The sequence below is a fragment of the Taurulus bubalis genome (genome assembly GCF_910589615.1).
Source record: "Taurulus bubalis genome assembly, chromosome: 1".
NCBI classification, from domain to species: Eukaryota; Metazoa; Chordata; class Actinopteri; order Perciformes; family Cottidae; genus Taurulus; species Taurulus bubalis.
Window position 1 is genome coordinate 44262 of NC_136589.1, and position 16429 is coordinate 60690.

The following is a 16429-nucleotide window of genomic DNA, read 5'->3' on the forward strand; positions in this document are numbered from 1 at the left end:
TTAACTAATTTAACTTAGCATATTATGAACTCATTTAACTTATCAAACCCATTATTTATTTAATTTAACATAATTGTGATTACATAAAGTTAAATGATGTAATCATAATTATCATACATATCCATTATTCAACTTATTTACCATTAATATTTTTATTTATTATTTAACCTATTAAACCAATTTTTGTATTCATTAAACTTGTTATTTAACAAATCAAACTGAATTAACTTAGTCAGAACAAACAGACTTGGAGCACCAAATCTTTTCTTTTTGAAAAACCAAAGACAGAGCTGCTGAAGGAATAAGCGCTTGCTGGCTGTTAAAGTGGAATGGCTCTTAAGGTGGAATGACTGTTAAGGTTAGTTGTTGAAACAAGGAGTCTGGTTCCAGTAAAGGCAGAGTGGTAAAGGCAGAGTTCAGAAATGTAAAGACACACAGAAAAGGAAAATCATCTGGCGTTGTCTTCCACCTGTGAAAACAGGAAGTGATACACTTTTATTTATATATATATATATATATATATATATATATATATATATATGTGTGTGTGTGTATATATATGTGTGTGTATATATATATTGTCAAGTAGAGTTGAGATCCCAGAAGAGCTGCCCTGAGTGAACGGCGTATATAATGGACTATAAGATCTGGCCAAGGAACACAGCGCATATATAACTAATGAGAATAACCTAAAAGTAGATTTAGCATTTGCGTAGTATGATTTAAGGCCCATAAGGTAATGTCCGATGTTATTTCTGTGGGTTAACTGCTTCTGGAAGGGTCTGTTGTGAATAAGCAGTTGCTTATAACACTGCAGGGTCGCTCTGTGCATAAAGAAGAATTGGCTATTCAGCTGAAACCCTTAACTTTGCTAAAATACTATTTGCTTTATAAGAATGAATCAAAGTTCCTCTTATTATAGTGAAGAGTGTATTCTGTCGAAAGCAAATATGTGTGTCAAGCTGTGTTAAAGAAGGAATTAGAATCGACCTTTCAGCTGGAACCCTTAATATTGCTAAATACTCCTTGCTTTATAAAATGAAATCAAGTTCCTTGTGTTATCTGAAAGAGTGTGTCCTGCTGAAGTCATATTGGGCGTGTGTTAAACTGTGATAAGAGATGAGGTCATCGAGCAACTGGTGGCAGGAGGAGAGGGCGGCGAGGAGTCAGCCCAGTGAGAGAATAAAGAGAATAAAAAGAGACAGAGAGGGATTACGACGCGGGACACTGTCCGGGACTCCGCTGAGGCAAGAGAACATCGTCCGGGACAAACATGGGAGAACTTTGTCTCTGCACACGGATTCATTTCACAAAAAGGATCAAAAGGATTCATTTCACAAAAAGGACTTTCACCCAGTCTCGGCTCAGCAGGAATTTTATGTTTTATTTTATGTTATGACGAAGCGGTAATGTAATCAAATGTAGTCACACTGTTGCTATGCCCCTGCTAATGATCATGCAATACATATTTAATCTGCATTTAAAGCAAAGCAGTTCTGGAAGTTTGTCATATATAAGTAGAATATATATAAGTAAGAATAGTACCGTGTGCCGAACATCAATATAGTTCTGAATGGTTATTCTAATTCCTAGTCCACTAAACAGACCCTTATAGTTTATTCCTAGCTATTTACACATATCCTGGCACCTTACCAAGGGCCAAGGTCTTCTAGAGGAAAGCTGCCATTAACTGACGCGACTGAGAGCTACATTCGACCAAGAGGGCATCCCGGGCGGGTGGGGTTATCAGTGGAAGCAGGTAGACGTCAGGACTCAGCCAGGAGAGTTTCCTCGACACCAGTTTAAACAGATCTCCAACCATCATTGGAGATCTGGACCCTTTAAACGGAGAGCTGGTAATTCAGATAGCCCTGTCTGAGGGGCTTATCTCCCGGATTAAACAATATATATTGATGTGGTTATTAATGTGGTTGATGTGGTTATTAACGTGGTTGATGTGGTTGCTGTAGTTATTAACGTGGTTGATGTGGTTGCTGTGGTTATTCACGTGGTTGATGTGGTTGATGTGGTTATTAACGTGGTTGATGTGGTTGATGAGGTTATTAATGTGGTTGATGTGGTTGATGTGGTTATTAACGTGGTTATTAATGTGGTTGATGTGGTTATTAACGTGGTTGATGTGGTTGCTGACGTGGTTGATGTGGTTATTAACGTGATTGCTGTGGTTATTGACGTGGTTGATGTGGTTGCTGACGTGGTTGATGTGGTTGCTGACGTGGTTGATGTGGTTATTAATGTGGTTGATATGGTTATTAACGTGGTTGCTGTGGTTGATGTGGTTATTAACGTGGTTGATGTGGTTGCTGACGTGGTTGATGTGGTAATTAATATGGTTGATGGGGTTATTAACGTGGTTGATGTGGTTATTAACGTGGTTGATGTGGTTATTAATGTGGTTGATGTGGTTATTAACGTGGTTGATGTGGTTGCTGTGGTTGATGTGGTTATTAACGTGGTTGTTGCGGTTATAAATGTGGTTGATGTGGTTATTAATGTGATTAATGTGATTGATGTGGTTGATGTGGTTATTAACGTGGTTGATGTGGTTATTAACGTGGTTGATGTGGTTATTAATGTGGTTGATGTGGTTATTAACGTGGTTGATGTGGTTATTAACGTGGTTGCTGACGTGGTTGATGTAGTTGCTGATGTGGTTGATGTGGTTATTAACGTGGTTGATGTGGTTGCTGACGTGGTTATTAATGTGGTTGATGTGGTTATTGACGTGGTTGATGTGGTTGCTGACGTGGTTGCTGACGTGTGGTTGATGTGGTTGCTGACGTGGTTGATGACGTGGTTGATGTGGTTGATGTGGTTATTAATGTGGTTGATGTGGTTATTAACGTGGTTGATGTGGTTGCTGACGTGGTTGATGTGGTTGATGTGGTTATTAACGCGGTTGATGTGGTTATTAATGTGGTTGATGTGGTTATTAACGTGGTTGATGTTGTTGCTGACGTGGTTGATGTGGTTATTAATGTGGTTGATGTGATTATTAACGTGGTTGCTGACGTGGTTGATGTGGTTATTAACGTGGCTGCTGTGATTGTGACTCACCTGTTGCTTACTTGACGTAGCTCAGATGGGTTGTTGTTTGTCCGGTTGTTGAGGTGGGTGCTGTCGGGCGGGGTGATGACGTGGACTGGACCTCGCCCCCCCTCCTCGGAGGGTCAGCCTGGTGGATGGAGAGGAGGATGGGTGCTGATGCCCGGCTCTGATTGGCTTGGCTACATGAAGACAGGTGAAAGGTGAGTGTTGACTCCTTCAACCATGTACCAGAGTCAGCCTGATTCTCCTCAGAGGATGACAACAATGCATCTGGCGACCGGAGCCACCTTCAAGACACAAACCTACACTACAATCCTGGAAAGTCCTCCGAGGATGAACCCTTTACATTTGTTGCCGCCCTCGGGTTTGTCCTGAAGATCTGAGTCTGATCAGTCGTATGTTTACTTAGTTGTGGTTGTAACACACATTTCCTCACCAATCTGAGCAGAGTGTCCTCTCCTGGAGACGTTCTTGGAGCGCACAACCTCTTTTATGCGGTCCACTTCCTGTTGGTAGCGTTTGCGGTCCCTTACGGCCGACTCCTTGGCATCTCTCAGGGCAGCTTCTAGAGCTTTCACTCGCTCTGCTGTCGCCCGCAGACGCTTCTCTAGCTTGGGTAGCTCACAGCGAAGGTCAGCATTGTCCCGTACGAGCTGCAGAAAACAAAATAGATATATATATATATATATATATATATATATATATATATATATATATATATATATATATATATATATAACTTCCTCTTCTTTCACACCTCTAGTAGTCCACAGTTAGAGATGATATAATCCCACAGTTGTTATTTCAGTTGGGAAAATCAATAGTTGTCAGATTGAAATGAGAATCTAGTTTTGTCTTCAATTTAAACTGAGGATCCATTGTTTAAAAAAGGACTGTGAGTGACCTGAGTCATCATAAACTACTATGTGAAGTGAGCGTAAAGATGGTGAGTCTATCAACAGCAACGCAGGTGAACAGGTGTGAACGCTTCCTGTAGTGGGAGCACTCACCTGCTTGTGGACCTTGCTGAGTTGCTCCAGGTTGTTTTCTAAGAAGACGATCCTCTGCCTCTGAGCCAGACTGCCACCAGCCTCGTCGCAGTCGTTCTCTGAACTCTGTTTGAACAAGAAACAGGAGAACCTGAGTTCATGTTCAGGTTCACCACTGAACATACGTGCTGACATCCTTCACCTTACGCTCGCATCGAAACACAATGACCCTTTAGATCCTTGAGACTCACAAACTGCGAAGAAGCAAAACAGACAACGACTGTAACAACTGGTTACGACTGTAACACCGCACCATCAGAGACTGTTGCCCTGACGTTGAACTTCTTCATCTTAGCATAAGACGCTGTTACTTCCTGAATTGGGGAACATGATCATCTGTGTGGCCGATGATGTCCGACCCAGTGGGAATGCGGCCTCCCATCTTCTTCCTGACTCTCGCAATGGCGCTCACCTGTGTTTTTAAGTGTTTGTCAATGTAAGGAATGGTGTTCCATGGCAACACAAGCTTCATTTAGGACAATTGTGCCAAATGTTAGAGAAGCGTGAAGTGTTTCGAAAAAACTGTGGTTTAGAACTGCAATCTGAGTGTAAAGCAGGAAAGGTGCTTGTACTTCAGCATAAGTGGTTCAGGGGTTTGGTGCACGAGTTACAGGTTTTGATAATTGTGTCTCAAGTAGTTATTAGAAGAAGTTATTTTACTCGAAATTAATGATGGAATGATATAGTTTCTCTTGATGGCATTGCTCTGGCATCCAGCACCACGTACAGAACCTCAGAGTTATCTTTGATCAGGATGTGTCCTTTAACTCCCAGGTAAAACAAACCTACGTAACATTTAAATAATCATCACATCTTGTCTCAATGTGATGCAGAAAAATGTGTTCACGCATTTATTACTTCTAGACTAGATTACTGCAATACTGCAGTACATGGACCCTGGTTTTATCTGGACCCTGATCCTGCCCGACACCGGCTGCTATTCTCATTAGTAATAGTAGCATTGTTATTAGTATTGCAAATACCATTACTGCTTCTATTACGATTATTATTCCACTATATTCACTGTTGCTGTTATTTTTGGTTGTTGTAAGTTCTTCACCATGCCTACTACTCATTATATGAATTATATGAAAACATATTCATTGAATGTGTTGTAACTCTGTTATGTTGTTCATTCTGGTCACATGACATCTATTGTCCTTCTGGTCACATGACATATATTGTCCTTCTGGTCACATGACATCTATTGTACTTCTGGTCACATGACATCTATTGTCCTTCTGGTCACATGACATCTATTGTCCTTCTGGTCACATGACATCTATTGTCCTTCTGGTCACATGACACCTATTGTCCTTCTGGTCACATGACACCTATTGTCCTTCTGGTCACATGACATCTATTGTCCTTCTGTTCACATGACATCTATTGTTCTTCTGGTCACATGACATCTATTGTCCTTCTGGTCACATGACACCTATTGTCCTCAGGTCACATGACATCTATTGTACTTCTGGTCACATGACATATATTGTTCTTCTGGTCACATGACATCTATTGTCCTTCTGGTCACATGACACCTATTGTCCTTCTGGTCACATGACATCTATTGTCCTTCTGGTCACATGACATCTATTGTCCTTCTGGTCACATGACATCTATTGTCCTTCTGGTCACATGACATCTATTGTCCTTCTGGTCACATGACACCTATTGTCCTTCTGGTCACATGACATCTATTGTCCTTCTGGTCACATGACATCTATTGTCCTTCTGGTCACATGACATCTATTGTCCTTCTGGTCACATGACACCTATTGTCCTCTGGTCACATGACATCTATTGTACTTCTGTCCATCCTGATAGAGGGATCCTCCTCTGTTGCTCTCCCATAGGTTTCTTCCCTTCTTCTCCCCGTTAAGGGTTTCAAGACTGTCGGAGGACATTATGGACATTACTTTGATTCTTTGTCAGAGATTCTGTGCTTTCTCTCCTCACAGGTTTCCATGGATCATTAACCTGGACATCGATCTGATTCTGGTCCACATTTCTATGACTATTACTGCTGTTATTATGATGTGTGACACCCAAGAAAAGAATCCCAAAAAAGGGACAATCAACTGCAGCCATTTGAATACATGTAGACCTGCAAACCTGCCAAGGTGTCAGGATACACCATTGTAGTATTTCCCATCATCCACTCTGGAGACACATTCACCCCAATGCTGCAGCCACACCTCGGCTGGGAAAGAGAAACCTGCAGGTTGCACTTTGATGAAAGTATTTAGCTCCGGAACAACCACCCATCACTTGTTTTCTAAGACAATGTTCTCTGTGAAGTTCTGTAGACTGTTATTGGTAGATTTCACACTCTGACGAACTGACTGGATTTCTTACGTTCTTCACTCGAGTGCTGAGGTCTTGGATGAAGACTTTACGGAGGTTGTTCAGCGTCTGCAGCTCTTTGGCCTGTTGGAGGAAAAACAACAACTAACTGATGTTAGATGTGTCACTCCTGCAGACAATATACAATCAATGTTTTAAAATAATAATAATCCACCGACCACAGTTTCCTCGAGACCTTTCAGGTCCTCTTTGGCTTGTTCTCTCTTCTCATTCAGGAGCCTTAATCACACAAACAAGTCTATGTTCAATAAAACAACCTGACTGATGCTCTTCCATACACCAACGTTTACACCTCAGCCAATAGGAAACACTATTTAGAGATATTTCAACTTTAATTATTCCTGTGTTTCCACTGAATGTTCTTTTTTTATTATTGAATTGAAATTACATAACTGGTGAATTGAAGCTAACTAACTGACAGTTTGGGAAACATGAGAATGTTTGTCCTTTGTTGAGTGTAGGGTGAGCACGATGGGACACACTTACTGCAGTTTCTGAAGTTTCTGGCTTTTGTTTTGATCCTCAGCTTTAAGTTTGTCAAAATCAGACTGAAGTTTCTGGTTCTCCAGCTGCAGAGCCTGATTCACACTAAATTAACACATACGGTACAACACGTTTCATTATATTTCATTACTGCCACCGCATTTACTAGAAAATCTTTTAGTCGATTAAAATACAAATCTAATGACTTAAATGTAGAAGAGACACAAAGAAGAGCTTAAGTCTATGCTGCCATACACCTCTGTGTTTAAAAAAGAAAGAGATGATCACAATAATATAACTTTACTTTGATTAGAACCCCTTCAGTTACTGATCATTATTATAATCAATAACGTACTCTTTGAATTGGTCGACGTCTCGATGCTTCTGCTCAATCTCGTCGCGGAGGCGACTCAGCTGTTTGTGATGAACTTCTCTGTGGTTCTCCATCTGTTCCTCCAGAGTTCTCTACAGAAGAAACAGCACTTCAGTTCTCTAACTCGCTTCCTTTACTTGCAGGGGTAACACTTCATTCCTCTAACTCGCTTCATTTACCTACAGGGGTAACACTTCATTCCAACAACTCACTTCCTTTACCTACAGGGGTAACATTTCATTCCTCTAACTCGCTTCCTTTACCTACAGCTGTAACACTTCATTCCCCTAACTCGCTTCCTTTACCTACAGGGGTAACACTTCTTTCCTCCAACACACTTCCTTTACCTACAGGGGGAACACTTCATGCCTCTAACTTGCTTCCTTTACCTACAGAGGTAACACTTCATTCCTCTTACTCACTTCCTTTACCTACAGAAGTAACACTTCATTCCTCTAACTTGCTTCCTTTACCTACAGAAAGCCACAATGTTGAGATCAACCTCTGAATTTACACCTTTTAGAAAATGAAGGATCTGAGAGAAACATTTGTTACCTGTAAAGAAACGTTTGTATAAGTGTTATAAAGTAGTAGATTAGTAGTACTTAGCTAGTACTTTTAAACGGGTTAAGGTAGGACTTAGCTAGTACTTTTAAACGGGTTAGAGTTAGTACTTAGCTAGTACTTTTAAACGGGTTAGGGTTAGTACTTAGCTAGTACTTTTAAATGATTGATTTCTACCTTCATCTCAACAGCATCCTTCAGTCTGCTCATGTGTTCTTTCTCTTTGTCCATCACCGACACCTCTTGCCCTGGACACACACACACACACACACACACAGACAGACAGACAGACAGACAGACAGACAGACAGAGAGAGAGAGAGAGAGAGAGAGAGATCTGTAATGGTGCCCCGTATGTTGAAGCTAACAGCCAATAGGAGAGCAGCATGTCATGATGACCTCGCCTGACCTTGAGCATGGAGTTTGGCGACCTCCTCCATCAGAGCGTCCTGACTCTCTTCCAGCTTTCTCTTCTTCTGCTCCACCTTCTGCAGGTCTTCTGTCAGAGACACAATCTTCGCCCGGAGCTGTAATGCATAATAATGTACTGGCAATAATCATAATCATTTCAATATTATAACAGTTTAAGGGCTTCTAACTTTGTTAAGATCCTGATATATAATAATGCGTGCATGTATGCATGTATAAGGTGTGATGTGTTACCTGTGAGACCAGCATCTGACAGGTGTTGAGCTCCTTCTCGTCCGCCTCTGTCCTGCACATGTTCTCCGTCAGGTCCACTTCCAGCTGTTTGCTGCGGCTCACCAGAGACTTGACCTCAGACTTCATCTTACTGATGTAGAGCCGAGCGGTGGTGAACTCGTCCTCCATCACTCCACTCAGCTCCGTCATCTGAGAGCAGAGAGACACTGACGTGACCCTTAGTCCACTCGTCGTTATCTTAAGTCTTAGTCCATCATCAACCTCGACCAACTGTCTTCAATGGTTTCTACTTCTAAATATTCTACCTGTCTCCTGGACCCTGTTCCGACTAAGCTGTTTAAGGAAGTTGTACCTTTAATTAGTGCCTCTCTACTAGATATTATCAATGGGTCTTTACTAATGGGTCATGTACCACAGTCTTTTAAAGTAGCTGTAATTAAACCTCTTCTTAAGAAGGATCCAGAGGTGGAGGCTAACTACAGACCTATCTCTAACCTTCCCTTAAACTCTAAGATACTGGAGAAGGTAGTCGTAAATCAGAAGAAAGGAAAGTATCTTTTTTTAATCCCCTTGGGGAAATTCTTCTCTGCATTTGACCCATCCCTGGATGGGGGACGGTGGGCGGCCCTGGGGGGCGCCCGGGGAGCAGCTGGGGGTTGGGTGTCTTGCTCAGGGACACTTCGACATGTGAGCTATGGGGGGACTGGGGATCGAGCCGGCTACCTTGTGGTTGCAGGACGACCACTCATCCCCCTGAGCTACAGCCGCCCCAAATCAGTTGTGACTTTTTACATAACAATAGCTTATTTGAGAAGTTTCAGTCAGGATTTAGAAAGCATCATAGCACAGAGACACTAGTGACAATTACTAATGATCTTCTAGTTGCATCAGATAGGGGACTTGTCTCTGTTCTGGTCTTGTTAGACCTTAGTGCAGCATTCAACACCATTGACCATGACATCTTATTACAGAGACTAGACCAGTCGATTGGTATTAAAGATACAGCACTAAGCTGGTTTAAGTCGTATTTATCAGATGATCTCAGTTTGTATTTGTAAACGATGAGGCCTCGATGACCACCGCCGTTCATCATGGAGTTCCACAGGGTTCTGTGCTTGGACCAATTTTATTCACCTTATATATGCTTCCTTTAAGCAATATTATCAAAAAACACTCCGTAAACTTTCACTGTTATGCCGATGATACTCAACTATATCTGTTGATCAAGCCAGATGAAACCCACCAGGTTGCTAAACTTCAAGCGTGTCTTAAAGACATCAAAACCTGGATGACCTGCAACTTCCTGCTACTGAACTCGGATAAGACTGAAGTTATTCTACTCGGCCCAGAACACCTCAGAAATCAAGTATCTGATGATATGGTTTCTCTGGATGGCATCGCTCTGGCATCTACCACCACCGTAAGGAATCTCTGAGTTATCTTTGACCAGGACCTGTCCTTTGGCTCCAACGTGAAACAGATCTCAATGACTGCCTTCTTTCACCTACGGAACAACTCAAAGATCCGGCACATCCTGTCTCAACGCGATGCAGAAACATAGATCTCCTTACCTTCACCATCATCTCTTAAGGACCTTATAGTGCCATATTACCCCACTGGAGCATTGCACTCACTGAATGCAGGGTTACTTGTGGTTCCCAGAGTGTTAAGAAGTAGGTTGGGCACTAGAGCTTTCAGTTATCGGGCTCCTCTTCTGTGGAATCAGCTTCCACTTTCAGTCCGGGGGGGCAGGCACGGTCACCTCATTTAAGAGTAGACTAAAGACTTTCCTCTTTGATAGCGCTTATAGTTAGGGCTGTTTCAGGCTTATAGTTAGGGCTGGCTCAGGTTTGTCCTGGTCCAGCCCCTAGATATGCTGCTATAGGCCTAGACTGCTGGGGGACATCTTAGGATACACTGAGCTCCTCCTCTCCTTCTCTTCCTCTTTCGCTCTTCCTCTCCTCTTCTCCTCTTCTCTCTCCTTCTGGATGAATTATTGTCTCTTCAATGCACATTACTAACTCTACTTTATTTTTCCATCGATTCGTGGCTGCCTGGAACCGGCCGTGCCCCCGGTCCTGCCCCCTGCCATGTATCGTGGCTGCCTGGAACCGGTCCTGCCAGCTGCCATGGCCCTGCTGATGCCCCCCCCTTCCTCTCTACCTCCTTCTGCTTCATGGATCGTGGCTATCTGGATCATGGACCATGCTTACTACTCATTATGTGAATAATTTCTGTCATATTCATTGAATGTGCTGTAACTTTGTTACGTTATTCATTCTGGTCACATGACATCTATTGCTTCTGTCCATCCGGGGAGAGGGATCCTCCTCTGTTGCTCTCCCTTAGGTTTCTTCCCCTTTTTTCCCTGTGAAAGGGTTTTCACTATCTTTATTGGGGGAGTTTTTCCTGATCCGATGTGAGGTCCCGTGACAGGATGTTATGTGTACAGATTGTAAAGCCCTCCGAGGCAAACTTGTATTTGTGATGTTGGGCTATATAAAATAAACTGAATTGAATTGAATCATTATCTTAAGTCTTAGTCCACTCATCGTTATCTTAAGTCTTAGTCCACTCGTCGTTATCTTAAGTCTTAGTCCACTCGTCGTTATCTTAAGTCTTAGTCCACTCATCATTATTTTAAGTCTTAGTCCACTCGTCATTATCTTAAGTCTTAGTCCATCTCACTGGAGACGATGAGCACTCTACTTTCACACCTTTCACAGGAATCCAAACATTGAGAAAAAACAGCAGAATGTAATGTAGAAGAAGAGTTCTGGCCATACCGCTCTGAGGTCGGTGGTGCCGAGGACGCTGCCGATGTCACTGAGGTCTCTGAGCAGCAGACTGAGGATCTCTGCGGACCTCTTCTTGTGATGAGAACTGACCTCATTCAGGGTGCTCAGCTCCCTCTGGACCGCCTCCAGACTCACCTGAAACAGGACAACCACAGACTCACTGGTCAGGAGGGAAGGCATCAATAAACTACTAGTTACAATATTATATAGGTAATGTCTGCCATTTAAACACACTGAAAGACTTCAAGCCTCAGACCAGGTGATGAACTCCTGATCTTTCTTTGAAGAAGTTATTGATGCTAAAAGTAGAAGGTCGGTTGTGATAATACACATCCTAGTCCCCGTCTTTGCTTTACTGTTTGTTTTACATTGTGTTTTGTCATTTCTGTGGATCCCAGGAAGAGTTACATCAGCTGATGGGGATCCAGTTAATAAAGTAAATAAACTACCGTAAGCAACCTTAACATCCTACCGTCCTATTGTTCTAACATCCTGCCATCCTGCCATCTTATTGTTCTAACATCCTGCCATCCCATTGTTCTGACATCATGCCATCCTATTGTTCTAACATCCGAACTTCCTATATCCTATTGTTCTAACATCCTGCCATCCTATTGTTCTAACATCCTGCCATCCTATTGATCTAACACCCTGTCATCCCATTGTTCTGACATCCTACCATCCTATTGTTCTAACATGCGAACATCTTATTGTTCTAACATCCTGTCATCCTATTGTTCTACCATCCTACCGTCCTATTGATCTAACATCCTGCCGTCCTACTATCCTAATCCCTTATCACCCTAACCCATCTACCAATCAACCATTTTACATCCTACTGTCTTAACATCCTACCACATAAGACCCTACCACCCTAACCCATCCTACCAATCAACCATTCTGCCTCCTGTCTCCTGCTTCCTGCCCCCTACCTCCTGCCTCTTATCTCCTACCTTCTGTCTCCTACCTAACCATCCCGGCCCCTCAGGTCGTCTGGGACGGGTCTACTTTCTGTTCCAAGAGTCAGAACTAAACATGGAGAAGCAGGGTTCAGCTTTTCTGCTCCATATACTTGGAACAAGGTTCCTGAAAGCTGCAGGTCTGCAGAGACCCTCAGCTCCTTTAAGTCCAGATTGAAGACTTTTCTGTTTGCTGTTGCCTTTAATTGATCCAGATTCAATTGCTGCATCTCACTACTGCATTTTATTTCTTAAACTGCACTGCAACTTTTATTAAATTTTTATTTTGTATTTAGCTTTTTTACTGTTTTAATGTTTTCTTAACTGTTTTAAATCCTGTTTTCTCTGCATTATGTTTTGATGCTTTTAATGATTTTATGTGAAGCACTTTGAATCACCTTGTTGTTGAAATGTGCTATACAAATAAACTTGCCTTGCCTCCTACCTCCTGCCCCCTACCTCCTACCTCCTACCTCCTACCTCCTACCTCCTGCCTCCTGCCTCCTGCCTCCTGCCTCCTGGGCCTTGTCTCCTACATCCTGCCTCCTGTCTCCTGCCTCCTGCCATGGCCCTGCTGATGCCCCTCTTCTCTACCTCCTTCTGCTGCTTCATGGATCTGGAGCATGGTCCATGTGTATACTACTCATTATATGAATAACATCCTACTGTGCTACCACTCTCACTCCCTAGCATCCTACCTAACATCTGGCCATCCTTCTTCCTACCACTCTCACTCCCTAGCATCCTACCTAACATCTGGCCATCCTTCTTCCTACCACTCTTACTCCCTAGCATCCTACCCTAACATTTGAACATCCTACTCCCTACCACTCTCACTCCCTAGCATCCTACCCTAACATCTGAACATTCTACTCCCTACCACTCTCACTCCCTAGGATCCTACCCTAACATCTGAACATTCTACTCCCTACCACTCTCACTCCCTAGCATTCTACCCTAACATCTGAACATCCTACTCCCTACTACTCTCACTCCGTAGCATCCTACCTAACATCTGACCAGTCTTCTCCCTACCACTCTTACTCCCTAGCATTCTACCCTAACATCTGACTATCCTTCTCCCTACCATCTGACCATCCTTCTCCCTACCACTCTCACTCCCTAGCATCCTACCCTAACATCTGACCAGTCTTCTCCCTACCACTCTTACTCCCTAGCATTCTACCCCTAACATCTGACTATCCTTCTCCCTACCATCTGACCATCCTTCTCCCTACCACTCTCACTCCTTAGCATCCTACCCTAACATCTGACCATCCTTCTCCCTACCACTCTCACTCCCTAGCATCCTACATTATCATCTGAACATCCTACTCCCTACCACTCTCACTCCCTAGCATCCTACCTAACATCTGAACATCCTTCTCCCTACCACTATCACTCCCTAGCATCCTACCTAACATCTGAACATCCTTCTGTCCACCGTCCTGACCTTTGCTTCTTCATGTGGACTCACAGTTTTGTGTGCTAGCTCCTCGTTCAGCTGATCGTTGCAGCGGTTCTTGGTCTCCACTTCTTGGCTTTTGTGGTCGTAGTTGACGGCGAGCTCTTCCAGCGCCTGCAGCACCTCCTTCACCTCCTCTTTGGCCGCGTCCCTGTCCCTGTGCAGCCGGGACAGATCCTGCTGGACTCGCTCATAGTCCTGCCGGCTCGACACCAACAGCTGAATGAAAGATGTTTAGATACAGTACTGTGGAGATGTGTACTTCACATTGATAGATGTTTAGATACAGTACTATGGAGATGTGTACTATACATTGATAGATGTTTAGATACAGTACTATGGAGATGTGTACTTTACATTGATAGATGTTTAGATACAGTACTATGGAGATGTGTACTTTACATTGATAGATGTTTAGATACAGTACTATGGAGATGTGTACTTTACATTGATAGATGTTTAGATACAGTACTATGGAGTTGTGTACTTTACATTGATAGATGTTTAGATACAGTACTATGGAGATGTGTACAGCAGGTACTCACCTCATCCTGATCAATCAGCTGCTGTTTGAGTTCCTCGGCCGCCTGACTGTGATGGTTGATCTCATCATCCTAAAACATGAGTCAGCTGATTTTTAATCACAGACTTAAATAGAACAAAAGGTCCAAGATAATAAGACAGGTACGACTCACCTTGTCGTCTAGCTGCTGGTACAGGTCGGTGATAAGAGTCTCATACTGCGTCTTCTGTTCGTCTGACAGAGGGACAGGGGGCGGGGCCAGGCTGTCCGTCACTGCTGTTGTCTCACTGATGCTTTTCTTGTTTCTGCTGCTCAGCTGCTCCTCCACAGGTACAGACTCACCTGACGAAGTTAGGAGTACAAAAAGTACTGTCCAATCAAAGCTCAGTGTGTAGATGTAAACCACCTCCCATCTTCAGGCTTATGACCAAGTTGTTGACCCCTCATTCGTTGTAATGGGAGCCCTGTTGATGGGCTGAACCACATCAACCAGCAAAGGGCTGTTCTGACCAATGAAACTGGTGCCAGCTGACATTGGTGGAAGACGACTTCTACTGTTCACCTTTCCTCCAGCGTTTCAGCTCGTTCTCCTGTTTCTGGATCACGATGTTCAGGCTCCTGTTCTTCTCCTTCTCCTTCTCGTACTTCTTCTTCCACTCCTCAGCAGTCAGCTCCAGGTTCACAGACACTGTGTTCTTGATGGTTTTAGCTCTAAAACACAAAGACCGATAACAGGTGGCAGGTGTTGTGAGAGATGATGGAGGTGAAGGGTGATTAATAACTGTTATCAAGCACGAACATAAAAGTCAAAGGAAGTCCCAACACTCAGAGGTGTCAAGTAACGAAGTACAAATACTTTGTTACTTTACTTAAGTAGAAATTTTGGGTATCTATACTTTACTGGAGTATTTATTTTTCAGACGACTTTTAACTTCTACTCCTTACATTTTCACGCAAATATCTGTACTTTCTACTCCCTACATTTTAAAAATAGCCTCGTTACTATTTCATTTTGGTTTGTTTTCATTCCGGCTTGTCATTGTTCAAAAACACACACAAAAAAACCCTCTCCGCCCTGATGCGCACAGATACGTGTGCGCGCAAACAGGTGAGCGCTGAGCACACACACACACACACACACACACACACACACACACACACACACACACACACACACACACACACACACACACAGGTGAGCACTGAGCACACAGCAGCGGACAGAGAGCGTCAAAAAATATGTCGCGTGAAAAGTAGACAGCTATATCTGCATTTTAAACGCTCCCAGGGTGAAGATGGCAACAGCAGCTCTCCAGTGAGGAGCAACCAGAGTTCTCCTCACAACGGAGCAGCTCTCTGAACACAGAGCAGCTCTCCTGCTCCAGGTGAAACGAGCCAAAGTGCTTGTGTCTTCTACCCAACAATGAGCTGCTGGCTTCACATATTACACAAGTATAAAGTAAACGGATATAAAACTAAGTCATTAATAAATACATGGACAAATGCCTGTACTTTCGGGCAAATGGTTACGGTACGCCGTTAACAGGTTACGCTTGTCACGGATTCCCCATCATATTAAGTGTTTTCATCCTGTCTGTCAGTTCTAACCACTCTCCTGTCATTCCAGATCCTGCCACTCACACCTGATTACCCCTCATCACCGTCACCTGGCCCTCACGCCCATCTCACCTGCAGCCCGTTCCCTCATTAGCTCACTATTTAGGTCCCCTCACTTGTATGTGTCCTCTGCCAGATTGTCTTGTTCATTGTGCCAAAACGCTCCAGCGTATCGCTGTACTTTCTGCCTACCTGTTCTGACCCTGTTTTTGCCTGTCTTGCCGACCTTGGATTTTGCCTGCCCCTTATCGGATTTGTTCGCCTGTTTGTTTGATCTCCTGGTTTTGACCCTTGCCTGAATACACGACTAAAGAACTTTGCCTGCCACCTGCCTCTGAGTTGTGCTTGTGAACTCGATTGTCCACTGTGCCACACAGTACAATCTGGCCAACATGAGTTCAGTCGACTCTGCGCAGGCCGCGACGGAACCTCTGACTCCGGCCGACATGCTACAGCGCCACGAGCAGCAGCTCACCTTCTTGACCGAAGCAGTGCAGGCT

At 43.4% G+C, this 16429-nt stretch overlaps 1 protein-coding gene across 1 annotated transcript in view; it reads right to left on the reverse strand.

Moving 5' to 3' along the window:
- Positions 1-1212: 1212 nt before the first annotated feature.
- LOC306741475 (kinesin heavy chain-like) overlaps positions 1213-16429 on the reverse strand; it is a gene marked incomplete at both ends in the record, with an annotated part of 36637 nt that continues 21420 nt past the window's right edge. Inside the window, 18 exons of the mRNA XM_079223766.1 lie at positions 1213-1290; positions 1949-2708; positions 2780-3028; positions 3140-3248; positions 3506-3722; positions 4080-4184; positions 6477-6548; positions 6644-6704; positions 6972-7073; positions 7324-7433; positions 8083-8153; positions 8314-8431; positions 8568-8756; positions 11354-11500; positions 13802-14008; positions 14335-14403; positions 14485-14654; positions 14875-15023. Of these exons, the coding sequence (XP_079079892.1) occupies positions 1213-1290; positions 1949-2708; positions 2780-3028; positions 3140-3248; positions 3506-3722; positions 4080-4184; positions 6477-6548; positions 6644-6704; positions 6972-7073; positions 7324-7433; positions 8083-8153; positions 8314-8431; positions 8568-8756; positions 11354-11500; positions 13802-14008; positions 14335-14403; positions 14485-14654; positions 14875-15023 (2983 nt within the window). The remainder of the gene's footprint in view (positions 1291-1948; positions 2709-2779; positions 3029-3139; positions 3249-3505; positions 3723-4079; positions 4185-6476; positions 6549-6643; positions 6705-6971; positions 7074-7323; positions 7434-8082; positions 8154-8313; positions 8432-8567; positions 8757-11353; positions 11501-13801; positions 14009-14334; positions 14404-14484; positions 14655-14874; positions 15024-16429) is intronic.